This window comes from Ursus arctos, unplaced genomic scaffold, assembly GCF_023065955.2.
Source record: "Ursus arctos isolate Adak ecotype North America unplaced genomic scaffold, UrsArc2.0 scaffold_16, whole genome shotgun sequence".
Taxonomy (NCBI): domain Eukaryota; kingdom Metazoa; phylum Chordata; class Mammalia; order Carnivora; family Ursidae; genus Ursus; species Ursus arctos.
In genome coordinates this window covers 34966167-34986647 of record NW_026622830.1, presented here as the reverse complement: position 1 = coordinate 34986647, position 20481 = coordinate 34966167, and the positions used below count along the sequence as shown (strand labels likewise).

At 42.9% G+C, this 20481-nt stretch overlaps 1 protein-coding gene across 3 annotated transcripts in view; it reads right to left on the bottom strand.

Annotated features, from left to right (window-relative positions):
- Window positions 1-1073: 1073 nt before the first annotated feature.
- The window catches only part of SLX4IP (SLX4 interacting protein), a 188721-nt gene continuing 169313 nt past the window's right edge, over window positions 1074-20481 (bottom strand). For all 3 annotated transcript variants that reach the window (XM_026503029.4, XM_026503028.4, XM_057312666.1), the window contains 2 exons: window positions 6829-6932; window positions 1074-5698 (listed from right to left, as the gene is read on the bottom strand). In XM_026503029.4, coding sequence (XP_026358814.1) covers window positions 4978-5698; window positions 6829-6932 — 825 coding nt within the window. In that variant the 3' untranslated portion in view covers window positions 1074-4977. The remainder of the gene's footprint in view (window positions 5699-6828; window positions 6933-20481) is intronic.

Sequence of the window (20481 nt, the reverse complement as noted above, 5' to 3'; positions counted from 1 at the left end):
CTTGTCCCACAACACACAAACCAATTAGCGGCAAAGCATAGCCTGAACCCGGGGTTTGCTGCCTGGAGCACAACACCATCTCCAGCCTCTGGGTCCCCCGCCCAGACCCCAGGCCCTGGGCAGGCCAGCCTTCCCTTGGGCCAGGCCAGCCAGCACGCGGGCCAGAGCAAACCACAAAGAAAGGCGCGTGGCCGCAACGATTGCAGTGGTTCTCGGCATTTCGTGCACAGCTTTCCAAATGTATTATCCCAACCTCGTATTGAAATGCCTCTGAAAAATTATGTACAGAACCGAGGGGGAGATACATATACAAGCAATCAGAGGGGCCTGGGATCCTGTCATAAAAGGCAGTATAGACAAAGAGTTGGCCCAGGACTTTATTCAGTGATGAACAAGGACTAGATCCACTTAGAAAATGGAAATGAATCCACTTGGGAAATGTCAAGATTTTTCTGGAAAGGAGTCAAGGTTGCATACTTTAACCTCTCACAAGAGGGATCTCTCTTAGCTCACAACTGGAAGAAATGGAAAAATTTCTGCATTGTAAAGACCACCCCAGGATCTTATGGGCCAATTTAATCACAACACCCCACACAGGGTTTTCCAGACCTAAATGCTCAGAAGCAGAGCTCCTTGGGATTCTTTTAACATAGTGTTCAAAACCTCAGGGTTGCTTCAAGGAGGAAGAGTCTCTCATGGAATACAATTTTAAATTGCACGTTCAGAAAAGGGCATTTTGGATGTATATTCCTTGGGGCTAATTCACTTGCTTTGGAGAAAAGTGATACACACTAATTTAATTTTTTTAAACAATTTTACTTTGTATTTATAAAGCAGGTTCGTTTCCTCTACATACTACTTTGACCCATGTGCTTTCAGACACATTCAACTATTTAAACTATTTAAGTAGTTTAAACATAACAAACAACAGGATAAAGGCGATGGGGAAAAAAGAACTCTCCTGGTGATGACTGCAGCGTCTGGCTTTCTAACTTAACTAATAAAATTTATTCTGGGGTTCTGTCAAATCCACAGCTACGGTCACCTGATCAGATGCTTTGGGGTCATATGTACGGTTTTAATGATTCCGATTTAATTAAAAAATCAAGATTTTTGATAAGTAATTCTAACAGCAATTATAAAGTAATACATGGTAATATTATGCTGCATAATAAAACTTACTTGAATGTGTTTAAAGTTCAGTATTGAGTAGTTCTCCACAATTAAAGGTAATAATTTCATCCATTCAAGTCCCCTCTGTTAAGTGCACACATTGACTTATATTCGTTCCTTGTCTTGTTAAATAAATACAGAAACCAAACTAGAAGTTCTGCAGATTTCTGAGAATTTAATTATATCATTAAATGTAACACCAATGATCTATATAGTTAGACTTCTGTCCTGAGTAATTATCTGCATTAACTTCATTTTACAATGCTTAATTTACTTAAGGAAGATTTTAAACTACTTAACAGAAATCAGCTTAATTTTCATTTTTTACCTGCTCCACCGTGTTTCAACTCATTAGTGTTTCAATAACAAGGAATGAACTCTATCGTCTTAACAGAACAGAACAAGCATGGAAATTTCCTCATAAGAGAAAAGAAGAAATTAAAATGATTTCCATATTCAAGTCATGGAACGCTGAAGAGAGGATTTTTGGCTCTTACTGAGGAAAGGCATTTGTTACCTCAAAAGGAAGGCCACTCACTAAAATTCTGTGGAAATAGGACAGTGGGGCCTGCCAGGAAGGCATTCAAGGAAACTGGGAATGGGAGCACTGTGATCCCAGGCCATTCTCTTGGGCACAGAGGTTTCCTTCCCTTATGTGCTTTGCCCTCACCAAGCTCTCGCTAAAATCAAAGGCCGTGCGATGCACAACCATTCATGCTAAAATCCAAACGTGACACCAGAAGCAAACAATTAACTGTCATCCCCCTGTAATCCTGAGATAAGAAACAAGCTATATTCTCCATAAGTCAAACTACAGAGTTTTTAATGACTTTGGCTTTTTATAAAATGAAATACATTTTCTTACTTCTTTAACATAAATAAACAAAAAAGCTATAGCACTCACTCCTCTCTCCCCAAATGGTTGCTCCTTTGCATTTAACAGTTTATATGCATATCTGGACAACAGTTAACCTCCAGTGGCAAAGAAAAAAAAAGTGTAAGAAAAATCTGAGTGTTCTCAGACATTTCTTGTTTATAGACATTAAGCAACAACAACAAAAACACAAAACTCAACATCAATCTATTAAAGAGTCATCTGAAAGCACATGAATGTGACTTAGAAGCCATGACATTGAGAAAGTTAGGGAGTTCAAAGTTGTAACATTAACAGAATTGGATCCACATTTCTCCCAAGCATCAGAATTACAGGGACTTGACTATAAATTGAGTTTGGGTTATTAAGTTAAGTGGTTGAAGAACTTTTTCTTTTTGACTAAGAATATTGACAGGCTCTCAGATTTTCAGATGCGGAATTAATAAGATTATTAAGAATGTCAACACACATACCACTCCCAGTCGTGGAGAACTGCATTTCCCAGCTAATAAGCAACAATAAAACCTGGCAGCCATTTTCCCTTTGTACTTTGAAACATCCAAGGAATCACACAACCACTCAAGTAATAAGAGATCCGGGGGTGTTTCAGACATGTGGAAGAAAATGCTTAAAGGCAAAATTCCTCAAACACATGCCACAGTGCGGAAGCAGAGAGCTGTTCCCTCCGTTAATCCTGTCACAATCCCATGTACATGCGGGCTGTGAGAAAGACCCTATCAATCTACAACCAAAGGTGCTATTTTCCCTTTGAGGTTACAGTAATTGTTATTTCCACAAATATACCAAACTCTAAAGCCAAGGCTGTTCTTGAGAGAAAATCATTAAATCACAAGGATTGGCTTTACCCACTGTGCAGGCCCCGTTTAACAAATGAAATAAAAACTTTTCAGTTAAAAGCTTTTCTCTGGTGCCTCCATTTCAAACATTCCAGTTCTGGGTTAGCAGCAGCTATTGTTCTGAAATGGTTGTCTTTTTTATCCTAGACTCCGTTCCAGAGAGCTTACTGTTTCTTGGCCGATCACCCAGGTTATTATTTTGGGCCTTCTCTGTTTAAACTGTCCCAAGAATTCTGTTGAAGAAGGTTCAGTGACACACTCTGCCCCTGTCTGCGGTGAACAGCACACCTAGAACAGTTGTGACTCTAAGAGAGGGGGCCCAGGGTGGAGCATTTCCATTCTGTCCAGTCTACCCCAACTGGATGAATACAATCCACTCCACTGTGGTTAGGATTCTGTCCGGCTCCCTCTTCTCCTATAGAATGCTTTGACTGGAATCAGCTAAGAGCAGGGAAAACCCTGCAGGAAGGGGAAAGGACACCGGTGGGCCATACTCCTGGTGGGGGTGGTGAGGCTGGGACTATGAGAAGGGGACAGGTGTCCAGGCAGCGTGGGGAACATCAAAGGAATAGCATCTATGTTCATAGCCAGGCGTAGTGACCAACACTGAACTTCACGACCCAAAATGGTGTCAGGAAGTATGGTTGCCTCTTAAGGAGTCTTACCCTACAAGTGGGAAAGGAGTCACAGGCAAGTATAGAATGAGCTAGGAGAAACAAAACCACAATTAGTTTTAAAAAATTCTGAACCACCTACACGGTGTCTCTTTCCATATTCTTTTATTTCAATGGGGTCTTTCTGGGTTATTTTTCTGCTAACTCCGACACTCTGGGAATATACTTGATTTTCCTTGTTACTAGGGAGGTGCTACTGCAAAGGACCACACAATGTTGAGCAGAAAAAAAGATGTATTTGATGGGTGGCCTTTGAATACGGTTTTTCCTCTATTTTAGAATGAAATTGGGTTAAGAAAATCTTTAGTAGGTGTCCATCCAAAATAAGTCATTGCAATGATTCACTCTGTGACATTTCAGCAAGCCCACTGGAGACATTAGTGGGTGATACTGCAAATGGAAGGCTCCTGTTTTGAAATTTAAACTGCCTGTGACGCCTTCCAACTGGGAAACTGGAAACTCTGGCCACTGAGTTCCCCTTGGGTTCTAATCCTTCCTGAACCTAACCAAAATCTTAGAGGTGGGGGCAAGGGCAGGGACAGGGACACGCCTGGGCTACAAGGGAGAGCAAGCCTCTCCCTCTACTGTCTTCCTCTAATGCGGGGCCAAATTACCCATAAACTTGTAGCACTTCTTAGGGTAAGTAACAGTTTTGTGGGTGCTGTGGCCGCCGTGCTGTAGAGAAGACAGGGACTGAGCAGCTCAGACGCCGAACCCAGGTGTTTTACAAAAGTTTGAGGGAGCATAAGGGGGTGCCTGGCCACATGTGGACCTCAGACTGATGAGATGGAGGCCATGGGAGCCAGGCTGGAGGACACAAACACTAGGGAGTCTCCAATTAGTCCGGTGGTTCTCAAACTTGAGCATTTTTCAGAATTGCCCAGAGCTTCTCATTCAGTAAGTCTGGGGTGGGGCCCAAGGTCTGCATTTCTAACACATTTTCAGACAGTGATGCTGGGCCTAGAACCAGATGTTGAGGACCACTTGTCTGTTCCTTCACTTCTGCCCGACTCCTGTTCCTCAGGAGGAGAAACTGTACCCCTAGATACAGCACTGTCTTCACGTGGCCCACTGTATGGTCTGCACAGTGATGAGTCATGAAGGAGCACAACTGGTTTCTTCATGTAGTTCCTTCAAGAATGGGGTCATCCATGACAAGGTGAATGGCTCTGAAGACAGTTATAAAAGTATGATGAGAAAGAGGTGATGTTGTTAGAAAAAGCACATAGCCTCCTAGAGATGAATGGGTTAAAAACTAACCCTCACACAGAGCTCTGTGTTTCTATACAAAATAATCATTCTAATTCCTTTAACATCAGGGCAGCTACACACACTCCCCTCCTTCCCCACCTTCAACCATTATATACCCAACTACAGATTTGTAATCCCCAATAGTAAGTTAGTGGCCTCCTTCGTACTTCTTTCTTTTCTTGGTTGGGCTGCCCCGGATCGCAGATAATCTTTCAGTGTTTGTGGCTGAGCCGGTTTGCCGTGCCTGCCCTGGCTTATTTTTTGTAAGATGTCCGGAGGAGAGATTTTCCAAAACATGCAACTCTTCATTAGACGCCGTTTTTGCCAAACCTTGTTTCAAAAGTAACCCCGGATCTGACAGCTCTGAGGCTGGCAAAACCCTGACAGTTTTGCTTTTTTCCACTATTATTTCTCTTGGGACTAATCGATCACTTCCAAGAGAAACTCTCTTGTGGTGGTCGACGTCTTCCGCAGAGCCGCGGTTCCTGCGTTTCTGTTGTGTTCTGGCCCCTTGTGGACTTTGTTTTGGACCTGGTGATGCTGACTCACAGCTACAGACAGGGCTCCTGCTTAGAAGCCCTGTCTCTAACCACTCCCCAAGATGAGGTTTTTGCTGGCTGCTAGTGTCTTCTGGCTGGGTCTGATGAACATTTTCCAGCTTTTGAACAGGAAGCCCCCAGTGGCTCTCAGCTGCCTTTATGTAATCTTTTGCTTGTCCCGTGGACTCTGATGGGGGACTGGCTGAAGCCCGACTGTCACCCCTCCTCCTCGCTATCTCCGCAATCACTGGGTCACTAGATGTTCCCACAATGTCCCTGCTGCTCCATGATTTGCTCACAGCGCTGCTTTTTGCTTCAGTTCTTTTCACACTAGAACAAAGAAAGATTTTTTTGTTTTGCTTTGGAAAGCTGTAATGGCATGCTGTCCTCCAACTCCTATGCCCCTTGTCAAATTCCTACTTCCTTACCTCCCTGGCAAATCTAGAACAATCTCTACGTATAATGTTTAAGTTCAGACTGGATCAAGCAACAGCCATCACACTTTCCAACACGCGAGGATTAGTTATTAGGATACATGAGGACAGGCTTTGTTTCTTGATCACTGGGTTTTCAACATAGTTATATTGGAGTTATGATGGCTCTATTTTAACTAAGGCAGGCAGGTGTTCATTTCAGATATTAAGGGTCAGTACTGCCTAAATTTGACGTATTGAATTTTTCTCCCCAGAAATAAATGATCAGATACACCTAAAGCACAGGCCGTGTGTGTGTGGGGGGGGTATGTGCACACACACGCGCATGCACACACATAAGGGTGTGCTTGTACACACACACACACGCCTTACCTATAGCACACATAGAAGACAATGCAAACATCACTCTGAGTGTAAAATTCACTTTGGGGCAGGGTAGGAGCTGCATGGGGAGAACTGAGAGACTGGAGACTTTGACTTCAACAGAGATCTGCAGGCTTGTGAATAGCAAGAAATTTCTTAAACCACCAAACTCAAAACACTGAAGCTGAAATATTTATTTTGGCTAAGCTTTAGTCTGGAAACACACACACACACACACACACACTCTCTCTCTCTCTCTCTCTCATGTTCTTATTGTTCCTAATCAGAGGCATGAGGATTATCATAATTATATTAGAACTGGAACCTGCATTTTAGCAAAAGAATGTATTTTTTTAGATGGGTCTGTAGTCACATGGAAAGTTGTATGAAACACACCACCAAACAGGTGCTTTTCATCTTCAAAGCGCTTGTAATTAATTACTCCTTGCAACACACCTGTGAAGCAAGGCCTCGTTCCCCACTGTCCAGAATGCAAGAGACAGTCAGGAAGGCAAGCATAGGACTTCGGGTAAGGTCAGTGCCAGAGGGGTTTTGTGGTTCATTTCCATGAACTCCTGTTGAATTCCAGACTTCATGCACATACTCATACACACACACACACACACAGTCAAAAAGAAGGAAAAGAAAACTTGTCGGACCTACATTTCTCTCAGAGCATTTCTCCTGCGCTGTGCACTGGGAGGAAGTGCAGTCTCCGCACACTCAGCAAAATAATCAGACGCTCCGTGGAGAGCTCCTTCCGTCTCCTCCAAAAGATAACAAAGGTTCAACCAGAAATCTATTAGCTGAACATGAGAAAGAACAGTTCTACTCTGAATGCCCCAGTGAACGGATTTTTGTGAGGACGAGATGAAACCGCTTAGTGTTAGGCTATTTTGATTTTTCTAAATCTAGAACTTTTGGGTAAACGGTCACTTTTTTTGGACTCCTACCCCACACAGTTCGTACGTTAATATGCACCACAGACATACAAGACTGTAAGAGAAAGGATGTTGGTTCCAAACCATCTGGGAGCGCTTGGCCAGTATCTGCTATCTCTGTGGCCCCAAGTGTGAGGAAGCCCGGAATCACAGTACCAGGCAGCAGTGTGTGTGTGAGCTCTGATCTTCCACAGAGACCTGGTGGCACCGTGGTCTGGACCCTGATTAGCTTAGGAATTCCACACATTTTCTCTATTTACAAAAATACAGAACATGGCCTCTGCAATACTCAAAGCTGCATAAGTGAGTTAAAGCCTTTGAATCCTGGTACTTTGAAAACTGAAGTTTGTGATTCTTGGCTACCAGAAAACTGGGAGTTTTTTCTTAACCTAACAGCACTACCACAGTTTTACATAATTCAGAGATTATCTGTGCATCTATCCTTATATATTCCCAAGGAAGCTTCATACAGAAGTACTTATAAAATGTCAAGAATTCCCAACCTTTGCCAACATTGACCTATTTCATAGTTTTGGAATCATTTCCTTTTTGTTAAGCAAGTAGATAATCCAGACAAGGTGTTAACTCTTCTTATTTCCTGGGATAGTACGTACCCTCCTCCACCAGGCTGCACAGTAAAATGTTGAGGCCATTGGAGCAATTTTGGGAATTTATCAGTAGGTCCCTTGCTTTAGACTTAACACTAAAATGTAACAATGGCAGTCCAGAACTCCTGGTAGACAGCAGCCATCAGTATGATGCCTGGGTACCCCACAGGCTGGTGCTCTGGCCTTTGTGCAATCACTGCCCTGCACCACCGAGTATGAGCCTTTAGCTCCTGCTAATCCCGCCTATGGTTTCAGACCTGGATCGATGTCGCTCCTGGTAATATCCATTTATAACCTAAGTCAGTTTAAAGAGTTCGTGAACAGGATATTGTAGGTTTTATTGGATTACACTGCATTTTGATGCTTCTCCCTCTCTCCCCTTAACACTTACTAGTTGACTAAATAGAGCTACAGTTTTAAAGTTAAATGACAGAGATGGAAGGGGAGGTGGAAGACAGGGGGAGAGGGGAGAGGGAGACAGGGAGAGCGAGAGACTGAGATTTATGTGTGAAACACTTCTAAACATGCCCTATAAGTACAGTAGATTTTCCCCTTACGACCACACCCTGTAAGTGCTGTATTTTCAGAGCTGAACAATTAACATAAGGAGCATGAGTCAGGCTTTGAACAACTCTGTGGGAACCAGAGAGCCTTTTGCTATTAGGAATGATGTAAATTCCCCAAGGCTTGAAGAAGTCCACAATGGAAGGCAGACAGGGTCATAAATAACAACAATGGATACTGCATAGACCACATGAAGTATGATGCCGGATAGTGACACTCTTCAAATCTCATACTAGGTCCAATCTTTGCCTTTATTTATTTATTTTTTAAACTCAGTTGAAAGAGCACTATGTATTTCCTATGGGAACTTCAAAAACTTCTTTAAGAAACATGACAATTGACTCTCGTCCCAAATTCCTCTGATCACAAACAATGGAGGAAAATGTCCTTAGAAGGAAAAGGACAACAGAAAACGTGATAGAGTGACAGTAGGAAATGTCCAGTTCAAAAAGTGCGAAACCTGTGACTTCATTTTTAAAAAAGAGAGGAAAAGAAAAGAAAACGGCAAGGCAGGGTCTCCTGCTTACAAATTAAAACCACATTTGGCAATTTGTTGAAGGAGGCATATTTACATTTGTATGAAGACTGGGTGGGCAGGAAAAAAAAAAAAAAAAGCTTAGATTCCTTCTTCAGTCCTTGAACTGTCAGATCTCATTAGAAATCTCTCATTCTTATTTGTCTAGGGTCAATTCATTCCCCTTTGTCACTAAATCGCAGCCTCCGGAGCCCCCCAAACAAATATTCCAGAGAAAGCAGTGATCCTCTGGAAAGGGACTGGGAACAGGATTTCCCAAGGGAGTTGTCCTGATTACTAATGGCTTCTCACAGCTGGCACCAAAATGTAATCTGCGGCTTATCCAGAGGCAAAACTCTAAGGTACAGACAGTGTGTGCTCGGAAGTGCTTCTTGGGTTTACCTAAATGACACTACTCCTTTTTAGACTCTGCCTTGAATTATGACCCGGACATCTTCTGCAAAGAATACACACAAACTCAACATATTAAAAAGGTTACACCAGTTGGCCATCCAAAGTCCAGAGTGCATACTCCATGGGGACTCGGTTACTTAAGAAATAGGTTAACCAAGGGGCGCCTGGGTGGCTCAGTGGGTTAAGCACCTGACTCTTGATTTTGGCTCAGGTCATGATCTCAGGGTCACGGGACTGAGCCCCACATCGGGCTCCATGCTCAGCAGGGAGTCTGCATGGGATTCTCTCTCTCCCTCTGCTCCTCCCCTGTTCACTCTCTAAAATAAAATAAATCTTAAAAAAAAAAACCTCAAAATCTCAAAATACCACTAAAAAGAAAAGAAAAGAAAGGAAAAGAAAAAGGGAAAGGGGAAAGGAAAGGGAGGAGAGGAGAGGAGAGGAGAGGAGAGGAGAGGAGAGAAGTTAACCAAGGGGCTCTCTTTGGGCCTTCATTAGTGATTCTTCTTAACCTAGAGGCTAGCTCTGTAGGGTGCCTGGGTGGCTCAGTCCTTAAGCGTCTGCCTTCGGCTCAGGGCATGATCCCAGAGTCCTGGGATCGAGCCCCACATCAGGCTCCTCCGCTGGGAGCCTGCTTCTTCCTCTCCCACTCCCCCTGCTTGTGTTCCCTCTCTTGCTGGCTATCTCTCTCTCTGTCAAATATATAAATAAAATCTTCCAAAAAACCCCAAAAAAACAAAAAACAAAAAAACCTAGAGACTAGCTCTGAGTCTAGCCAAGGAATAAAATTCTGCAAGTATCATCGCCTGCCCCGTCCACTCCCCACCCGTTTACTTTTTAATTTTTGGTAATGCTCTGATTTTAGTTTTAAACTTTCCAGCTGTAAAGAGTGTCTATATATGGTTCCAGGATAGAACAAGAAAGAAGTAGGGCAGGTCCACAGGCCCCAAAGGGAATCTAATCCAGGGGGACACCTTCCTTGGCAGACTGAGCAGCCCAGGCAAGCTCCCAGAGCAAGGGTCAGGTCCTGTCACCATCCCCAGGGATGCTGTGTAGTCTAGAGTGCACTCTGAGGCTAAGGATGTGCACCCTAGTACAGGTCCAAAAGGAAGGTTGAATAGGTGAGTGTTTAAGCATGAAGATGGGTGATGTTACCTCAGCACTGTCTGGTCTGACCTGGGAAACACATTTTAAATTTGTGGATAGAAAAGACTGCAAAGAGAATCCCCACCAGAATTAGTGAAGCAGCAAAGACATGCTTCCTGCCTCTAACTAGAGAATGGGCTGGATTGAAATGTAGTTAGCAATACTGGCTGATGTTCAAGTTACAAAGGCAAATTGAAATTGTGGATAAATCAAGGTGTTCACTCCATAGTGACTCATTGAATACCACTTTTGAGTAGAACACTGTTGGATTAATGAGGGATGGGAAGAGAAGCTGGCTTAAGAAGACTTAAGAAACACTTGCTCTTGAGTTTATAACCTCCTCAAGGAGCCTGTAAAACACAGCTGAGGCTCCCAAAGGCTATTGGGAAGACTGGCACCAAGGGAGCTTTTCAAAAAATATAGATTCCCAAGACCCATCCTTGGAAGTTCTGATTCACCAGATCTAGGGTGGGGCTACGAGATCTATACTTAGGTTCCCAGCTGATTCAAGCACTGCTGATATACATGAAATAATATTCGACAGAATAGAGCAACAGATAAATATAAACTGGTACACTGAGGCGGTGTTTGGCAAAGTATGGTCCAATTACCTCAGGCATCAAAATTACCCGGGGAGCTTATTCAAAAATGTTCTGGATTCTACCCCAGAATCTACTGCATTTGGATCTCCAGCGGGTAGAGTCAAAGCATATGCATTTTAGGCAATCTCCCCAGTGATTCCGATACCCAGCAGAGTTAATGAACTTCTGCCTACTCTAACAGGGCACAGATGGACTTGATAACTGAGCAGAGTCTGGCAGAACCATCCAATCAGGCAACACTGAACTCTGTACTGAACACTGTTTTGAGGCCCTTGTGGAAAAGGATGTGGACTCACAGAAAACATCCCTGCTCTCACGGAGTCTCCATCCCATGGGGAAGACAAGAAACAAACATATGATGTGTCAGAAGGTTGTGAAGTTATGAGGAGAAATAAATGTCCAAAATGTCTGTTTTAGATATGTTGGTGGGGGAAGGCTGTAGTAGGTACAAAGATGAGCTTTACCCAGAGATTGGAGTAGAGGGTGAGCCATATGAACATAGCGCATTTCAGGCAGGGAAAAGTATGAACACCAAGGCTCTGAAGACAGTGTGTGCCTCAGGGGAGAAGAAACAGGACAGCAAACCAGGGGAAGGGGTTGGAGGGCAGGTAACGGGTCCGTGTATTGGTGGTGGTGAGGTGGGCAAATCACATATGGCTTTTATAAGGATGGCACATTCTACTCTATGGACAATGATATGCCTTTGGAAGGTTCTAAGGGGAAAAGTGACTTGGCGTTCTAAAAGGACTCTGGGTGCAGTAGAGGGACAGATGGACACAGCGAGACCAGTAATGAGACTACTGCAACAGTCCACTCAGAGATGACGGGTCTTCCAGGAGCTGCTGATGGTAAGAAATGGTTAGACTGGAAATATAATTTGAAGGGAGGCCCAATGGAATGTGTCAATGGACTGAATATAGTCAGTCAGAAGAAAAATCAAGGATGACTCCAAGATTTGTGGTTTAAATAAGTGGGTGAAGAAAGTTAGCCTTTACCAACACAGGAAGTACTGGGGGAGGGACAAGCTTGGGGAAGTGGAACCAAGAAATCAACCTTAGATATGTAAACTTGAAGAGCCCTCCTAGGTATCCAAATGGAGATGTTGAACAGGAAGTTAAGATACAGGTTCCAGGAAGAGAGAGGTCTGGGCTATAGACACAAAGCTGGGAAGTCCATGAAGATGGTATATAAAGTCATGAGTCAGGATGACTCCACTACAGCGTGAGTTTGGATGAGAAAGAAAGAAGTCAAGAAGATAAGGAGGATTTAGAAAAGGAGATCATGAGGGAATAAAGTGTTTCACTGAAAGTGACAACCACATCAAATGCTGCTGAGCAGTTAGGACTGAGAACTGAGCAGTGGAAGGAGACTCGACAAAAGCTCTTTTTGGTGAAGTGCTGGGACCCAAACCTGTTTGGGCTGGATGGGTTCAGGAATGAAGTGGAGACAGTGTAGAGACCAGTGGTCTCCAGCAGGAATATAATCTGTTCTGTATATATAACTTTAAATTTTCTACTGACCACTAAAAAAGTAAAAGAAAACTGGTGAAATCAGATTTCAATAATATATATTATTTAGCCCAATATATACAATGTTATCATTACAACATGTAAATTAAAACTGCTGAGTTATTTTATATTTTTATACTAAGTCTTTGGAATCTGGTATGTATCTGACATTTACAGGACACCATTCCTGACTCACCACATTTCAAATGCTCCATGGCCAAATGTGGCCAGTAGCTACGGTGCTGAGCCGTGCAGGGCCAGTCACTTTTGAAGGGTTCTGCAGTAAGGGGGAGCACAGAAATGGGGTAGTGGCTGGATTGGGGGTAGTTAATGGAGTGTGCATCAGTGATGATTCTGGGCATATTTGGAGGACGTGATCAGCTACTGTGTGCCAAGTTTCAACTGGGTGTCAGGGACTATTCAGAAGCTCTGCAACTCCTCACCAACGTCACCCTCGGAAGAGCTTGGTGAGGCAGTAATATTGTTACTCCCACACTCCAGGGACCTCACTCGACATGGACAAACAGCATGGACGTCAATGCCACTACTCATCTGACAAATGGGGCTTCTGTCGGAGACTCTTGCTTCAGCTTTCAAGCAGCAGACGGTAGGCCCTGGGGCATCAGTATTAGCCTAGGCAGGAACTGCTGGGGAAGGTCCTGGGGCCATGATACCAGACTGCAGGTCACTCAAAGAGCCCTGTGGGTACACCCGGCCATCACAGTGCGGCCCCCAGTGTGGGGCTCCCAGCACAGCTCCCAGCCACACTTATAAGGGATGACAGGAGCTGTCCCACCACACTCGTTTCTAGGACTGCAGAACATCCTGCCTGATATGAAGGCAATAAAGGGAGAAGGCAGGAAAAAAGCTTTTCAATGCCATTAAAGTTTTTCTCACAGTCGTACTTACTGTAGTAATATGGTGCTCTCGCGCTTTACCTTCTTTAGAGATCTATTTTCTTACGGTTATGTACGTGAGTTTCCTCTGATTGTTTTAGTCACCCCTAAATGAAAATAATTAATAACCCAACCAGAATGTTTTTAAGTAGGTAACTTATAGTAAAGTATTAGGACACACAGTCTTAGGTCACATTCAAACTGTTACCATGTCTGAGTTATTTGTGATCACATATATCCCGAGGTGATCAAATCAGGTTAATGCTGCTGGGATGAGAGGGGAGCACAGCGAAGCAGGAGATGGAAGCCAAGGTCTGGTATTCATTGGTTGCCTGTACCGGAGCCCATCTCTCAACTCCCTGATCAGTGGGTTTCTCATCTGTCCCTCAGGATTGTTTGGGAAATTTAAATGCAGCGAGCTATATGAAGCACACCTTAGAAACTGCAAAGTGCTAAACACGTTTTCTTGACATGACTATAAAAGAAAACGTGGTGCCTGCAGAAACCATAAAGAGTCTTTGAGAAGGCAAGGCTGCCTTGTGTTTGCACAGAACTTACATGATTAAAGTCCTTTTCCCCACATCTCATCAGAGTCTTACTGACTTACCTGGCAGGCAGGTATTGTCCCTATTTGACAGACAAGAAGGAGACCCAAGAGACTAAGGGTGCTTTTAGCTAGGGGCAGAACTGAGCAGAGAAGGCCTGGCTCTCTGTGCAGTGCTCGCTCCACTGTGCCCAGTGTGTCATCTGCCATCACTGTCAGAGATGCGACTTGTAAAAAGAGTTCAGGATGCTGAGTCGGAAGTCCTTGGTTCTAGCCCCGACTGGGTCTCTTCCTTGCAGTGAGATCTAGACAAGCTACTTATCTTCCCTGAGCATCAGTTTCCTCAACTAGAATAAGAATTTCTCTGGCAGACCTTCATTCATTTCCTGGAAATAATACTCAGATTTTGTCTCTAGTCCCCATCCAATGTCCATGTATTTCAGGAGGCCTTGTCTCCACCCCAGACTCCAGAAGTAGGCCCGTGACCCTGTCCAGGCCAATCAGAGTACTGAATTCCTGAGCTTCAAAGAGCTGCACGAGTTGCAGGTGGCCTGGGAAGAGGCCTGCTCTCTGTTCCCATGCACCTAGAGCTTCTGGAGCCAACCACCACATACAGGCTTAAGAATGAGGCCAACACTGTGGAAGGCAGAGCCAGAAGATGTGAGAAACAGTCCTGATGATATTCTTTGTGCTTCTGATCAACAAGCCATACCTGCAGTTTGCACTTGACACGCACATGAGCCAAAAACCTTCCTTTTTTGCTAAGCCATTTTGAGTTGGCCTTCCTGTCCCTTGAAAACTAAAAGGTTCAAGACTGATACAATCTCTTCTCAGGTTTGTTGCATTGAATAAGTTATTGTATGTGACAGCTCCTTGCAAACAATAAAAGTCTTTTACAAACAATAAAAGCAGAGTAAAAGTAATATATTACCAACTTATCCGGGCAGCAAATAATAGTATTAAAGTATAAGCCTAGACTACTTTTGATTCTTTATAACTTTGTGATAAGGTAGAAAGCAAAGTTATTCTTGTACTTTAGTGTGATGCCCAATGATTTTCAGGAGCATCGGCGATCTGAAATGTGACATGTGAGGGAAGGCTGAGTCACTGATAGAAAAAGAGCCCCAGCACAGCACGATTCTGACGACGACCACAATCCTGGACCATGATGCACTGTGACCATAGAGAAGCCACATGTCTTAAAATGAGGAAGAGGTCTCTCTTACCCAAATTTCACTTCCAATATTTTCTTAAATTATTTGGTAATTAATAAGTTACAGAAGTAAAAAAGGTAACACAGGTGGGATGGAGTAGTAATGAGCAATTAAAAGAATGCACAGAAACTATAGATAGATATCTACAGATTATCTATATCTGTATCTGTATCTGTATCTATATATAGACTCAAAGGAACTGAAGCAAAAAGAGGTCAAATGAAAGGGAAAGGGGTAGCTCATGAATTCCATTGGAAACTGAAGTCATTTTCTCTAAAGATGATAAGGATGGAAGCCATCTGTCCTGAGATAGCACAGACAAAGCAGTTAATACAGGGACTAGCACCAAGTGAGTCCTCTTGAGGCTCCCAAGAGGAGGACGTGACCTTCCCCATTTCAGAGATGAGGAAACTGATGCCCTGTGAGGCTAAGTCATCTGTCCAATTCCCACAGTGAGGGACAAACCTTTTGCTTCACTCTGTTTCTCTGGGACAAGTCCTTCTTCCAAGGCCTCCTTTTCTCTGCCTTCTTGTGAAAGGACCGATCTCTAAGGGAAAGTGGAGTGCAGCCTTGCTGCTGCTGCTGCTGCCTGGGTCAGTAGCAAACACTCTAATTTTTTTTTTTTAATAAAAATTTTAAAGTTTTCTTTTATTCTGAATTGATGACTATGAAAGTGTCTTGTGTAGATCTAGGGAAGTACCAATAAATAGTGGCGAAGAACGTTAACCTGAAAATGAAATCAGTAAAAAAAATCAAGGAAGTTATTTTGCAGGAAGTACACATTTCACAGGGATTTTCCAGTTTACATTCACCTAACCATTGAGAACCTAAAAATAAATCCCAAGCACCCCTAGGCCCCACTGTCGAGTCTCTGGTGCCATACAAGCATGATGAAACTTGGATGCTTTAAAGAATTTGTAGGTTTGGGACCTGTGCTTCTTAATGATGGTGGTTCACTGACCACTCTGAGGACTGAATGAAAGCTATTTAACTTTAACCAGAAAAATATTTAAAAAAAAAACTTTTATTTTAAATTTCAGGGAATTCATGAATCATAGGTTAATAGTGCCCAGTTTAAAAGCAGAAGGGAAATATCTGTGAAAAATTGAGAGAAACTTGATGGGAACTATCTCAGGCGAGATACCCTACCTTTAGGGGTCTCCTTATTTAAAAATACCTCCTCCCACAGAGATCTGTGGTTGAAAAATGCCAAGATCTACAGGAAGGTTGCTAGCCCTCCATTCAGGTTGATGATTTTTTCCCCTAACATCTCCCATGGCTGAGTGGGTGGGCCTGGACAGAATGGGAGAGGAGCCAGGTGGGTAAATGTGTATCCAGCACACGGGTGGTAGGGCCGGCCAGAAGAGGGGCCACGGTAGCCCTGGACACCAGTGGGAATGAGACAGAAGAGCCAGAGAGAAGACATCAGAGATGACTGTCTTATTTCAAAATTCTGAGTGCTCAGAGCTGGCCCTCTGCCCAGGGATGCAGAAGGAATAGCTTTTCCCATTTCTCTTGAACACAGACAGCAAGACAGAACCCCTTTCCAAGACTCCCATCTCATGACAGTAACAGCTTCTGTGAACTAGTCTGGGAATCTCACCCCATTTATGACACGGTTTCCTTGGGAAAATGAGTACTGAATTCTAAATCATCTGCTTACTAAATGAACTTTCTAAACATAATCCTCTTGCACGTCAAACTGTGCTATCACTGTGGGTGTTCACATGAACATATGAGCTTTTACAAATTTGGGCCTGAGAAGTCTGTGGACTCCCAATTCCTATGTTCCTCAGAGAAGAGACTGGGCCCTTCCTCCAAAGCCGTATCTCATCATGAGTCTACTGGCAGCTGCTGGAAATGAGAGGCCTTTTAGCTGGTGGTCTCTACCGCTTCTCCTCCTCTGGATGTTGGTTAACAAAGCTCCCATTGGAGGTCACCAGTTTATGCTCTTATTGTATCCCTTCTTCACCACTGACTTGCTGGCTAAATGGGAGTTTATCACTTAACTTTTTGGTACCTCTCTTTTTATAGCTGCAAAATGAAGCTGGGCTGGCAAGTGGAGACAAAAAAATGAGGGTGCTGAGCTTCTTGGGAAAATAATAATGTGCAGATGGATATTACATTTCTAGCAGGCAGGGTAAGATATATAGCAATCTGCAAATCTGGTGTTAATGACATTTAAATTAACTCCTCTTCGGGGAAGAACGGAAATGATAATGATAATTAATATTGGATAAGTGCTTCTGAGTCTAGAAGACATTTTTATATTCACTATCTCACACTTGATCCTTAGTAAAACTTGGGAAGACTTGTATAATAGGCATCACTTTTACCTCTATTAACAAGACAGGGGACCAATACTCTGAAAAGCCAAGTGACTTGTCCAAGGTCATCCAGGGAGTGAGAGAGGCAATGGTCAAAGCCAGGTCTTTTAATTTCAAGTTTGATTTCTTTTCTACTTGTTCTATTCCCTGCCCTGTTTTTCCTAATTCAATCCATCATCTAACTGGTCATCAAAGGAAGATTTTAAATACGCACTATGGAGAACAAGCACAAAGGATAAGAGGGCCCGGAGACAGTCTATACTCACTTATTCTATCGAACTAATCTAACTTAGATACGTCCTATTCCAGCTTATCCAGCCTATTCAATTCTAATTCAGCAAAGGGCAGGTTCCTTTTTTTTTTTTTTCTTAAAGATTTCATTCATTTGAGAGAGAGAGAGAGAAATAGCAAAAGGGAGCACACTTGGTGGGGGCAGGGAGAGAAGCAGGCTCCCTGCAGAGCAAGGAGCCCAATGCGGAGCCCAACCCAGGACTCCCGGATCATGACCTGAGCTAAAGGCAGACCTTCAACTCAGTGAGCCACCCAGGTGCCCAAAGAGCAGGCTCCTTAGGGGTGCTGGAGACAGGGGAACATGAACCATCTCATTCACAAATACTGCTGGCTACTCATTGGGGAGAATTTTATTATTAGGAAAGGAGAATGAGATCTCAGGTTACTGTAACATATAACCAAAGGATGGTTAATCTTTTTTAAATTAAGTTATTTCCTTGAGAGAAAGAGAAAGAGAGAGTGTGCGTGCGCCAGCCGGGGGAGGAGCAGAGAGGGAGGGAGAAAGAATCTCAAGTCAACTCTGCGCTGAGCATGGAGCCCAATGTAGGGCTCAATCCCACGACCCTGAGATCACAACCTGAGCCAAAATCAAGATTCAAACACTCAACCAACTGAGCCACCCCGGCACCCCAAGGGCAGTTAATCTTTAAAAAAAAAATGATTTCACCTGAGAAAAATTTATCTTCTTTGTCACAGTCTAGCAAAACTATTCTAGACAGACCAAACCAACCTAGAATATCTCATCCCCACCACCTGCATTTTCATTAGGACATCGCACCTATCAGTCCATATAAGGGCAGGTGTGTGATGGCTGTTGTAGTTTCCGATTCAACCCAAAGAGAACAGCCCATCTGTAGGCCCTGCCGAGGCTGTGGCCCTAATCTGTTCCTCAACTATCTGGTGACCATGTTCTGACCCTGAGCACTGGCCACAGGTGACTGGAAGAAGAGAGGGCAGTCAGCCTCGGGAGGAAGAAGGCAAGACGGTGGGCACTGGAGAAGTCCCACTGCTACAAGGTCAAAAGGAGAGCCTGGTCCCAGAGAGCCTCCTGCTTGTGTGCACCCCAAAAGTGAAGGCCCAATAGTACAGGTAGACTGAGCGTGTTTATCCCTTAAACCCAAAAACCACAATTATCACACTGATCAATATACAGAATAAAAACTACCTCACATTACAAACTAAAACAAATTCCACAAAAATATAAGAAAATATAAGTAAATGTCTGTCCAACTATGAAAACCAAAACACCAAGATCATCAAAGGCAGCAATCATTACGGAACCCATAAAATTGAGGACATACACACCTGCCACACAGCAATGTCATATAACTGAAAGGTAAATGATAAATTCACTAAAAGTTCACTTTCCTTACTATGTAAGAAGTTTTTAAACAGTCAGGAGTTTCTGAAATACAAAAATACCAATAGAAAAATGGACACAAACACACAATTCACAAATGAATGGGTCCTGGCTAAAATAAGTACATAGTGACCTCAGCTATCAAGTATCAAGTATGGAGGGGTACAGACTAGGTCATTAAGAGAGGCTGTCTTTAGGTTGGGAGTTGTGGATAATTTTTACTTTCTTTGTTTATATTTGGATTCTAGAGTTTTTGTACAATGAACATGGACAATTTTGGTAAGCAGTTATTAAAGTAAAAAACTAAGTTCAGAACACTGTGGGAAATGTGAATTATGGAAACAACCTCTTCCCCCTCAAGGAATTTTGCCTAGTGCTACAGGAATCTCTGGTGAATGGCTTCCAAGTAATTTACCACTAGCATTGTTTAGGAAATACAATAAGATGAGAAGAATGGATTCTTAAAAAGCTTATGACACATCATGAAAAACCTAGAAAAAATCCATTACTTATTTAATTTTTTGATACAAAAAAAGAGTCCTTTTCTCGAACAGTCTGATTTATATTTATGCAGAAATTCCCTTATAAAACTAATTCTGTCAGTAAGGGTGCAAAGTTAATGCATAGTCAAATTGTTAAGTAGTTTATTTCTTCTAAAAACAGAAGGTCTGAAATGTTTCTTTATATATTCTTTTGATCTTTCCTAAAATAAAATGTAGCTCTATCCCCCCCCCTTTTTTTTTTACCACAACTTTTAAATCTACAAGTAAGGTTCTCTTTTGTACAAAATTATTTTACGGTTGTTATTTAGCTACATTTTCATCTGCTTCCTTGGACAGAAATTCAGTGTGAGAAAGGATTTCTGAGATCATTTGATACCCTCCCCCCTTGACTGAGATGAGGGCTAAGGCCCACAGAGGTTCAATTATGACAGCCAAGCTAAAAATAACCCCGGCTAGCATAGTTTATTGCTTCTTTAGACCCATTCTCTTTTCAATTTTATACTCATAAATGAGCAGAATTCTTTACCATCACACAGTAGTTTGACTCGCGTGTTCAGTTTAGTGTTAAACAGCGTCTCCCGTCAGGACATGCCAGTGATGGTCCCCCGAGCGGATGCTATAGTGAGGGCCCACCACACAGGGCCTGGTGACTGGGGTAGGTCTGCAGAACCTTGACACTACTGTCACAGTTTGGCCACAACCCCAATGGAGCATGAGGCAGAGAATTCAAATATCTTAATTATATATCCACTTTCAGGCAGCACTGGTGTACTACATGCCATTTTTAATTAAAAAAAAAAATCAAAGACTTTTACAGCAAGAAAGAAAGAAATTTAGAATTTGGGGCTTTCTTCTGAATAGCAAAGAATCCAAGTGCACCATTAAGG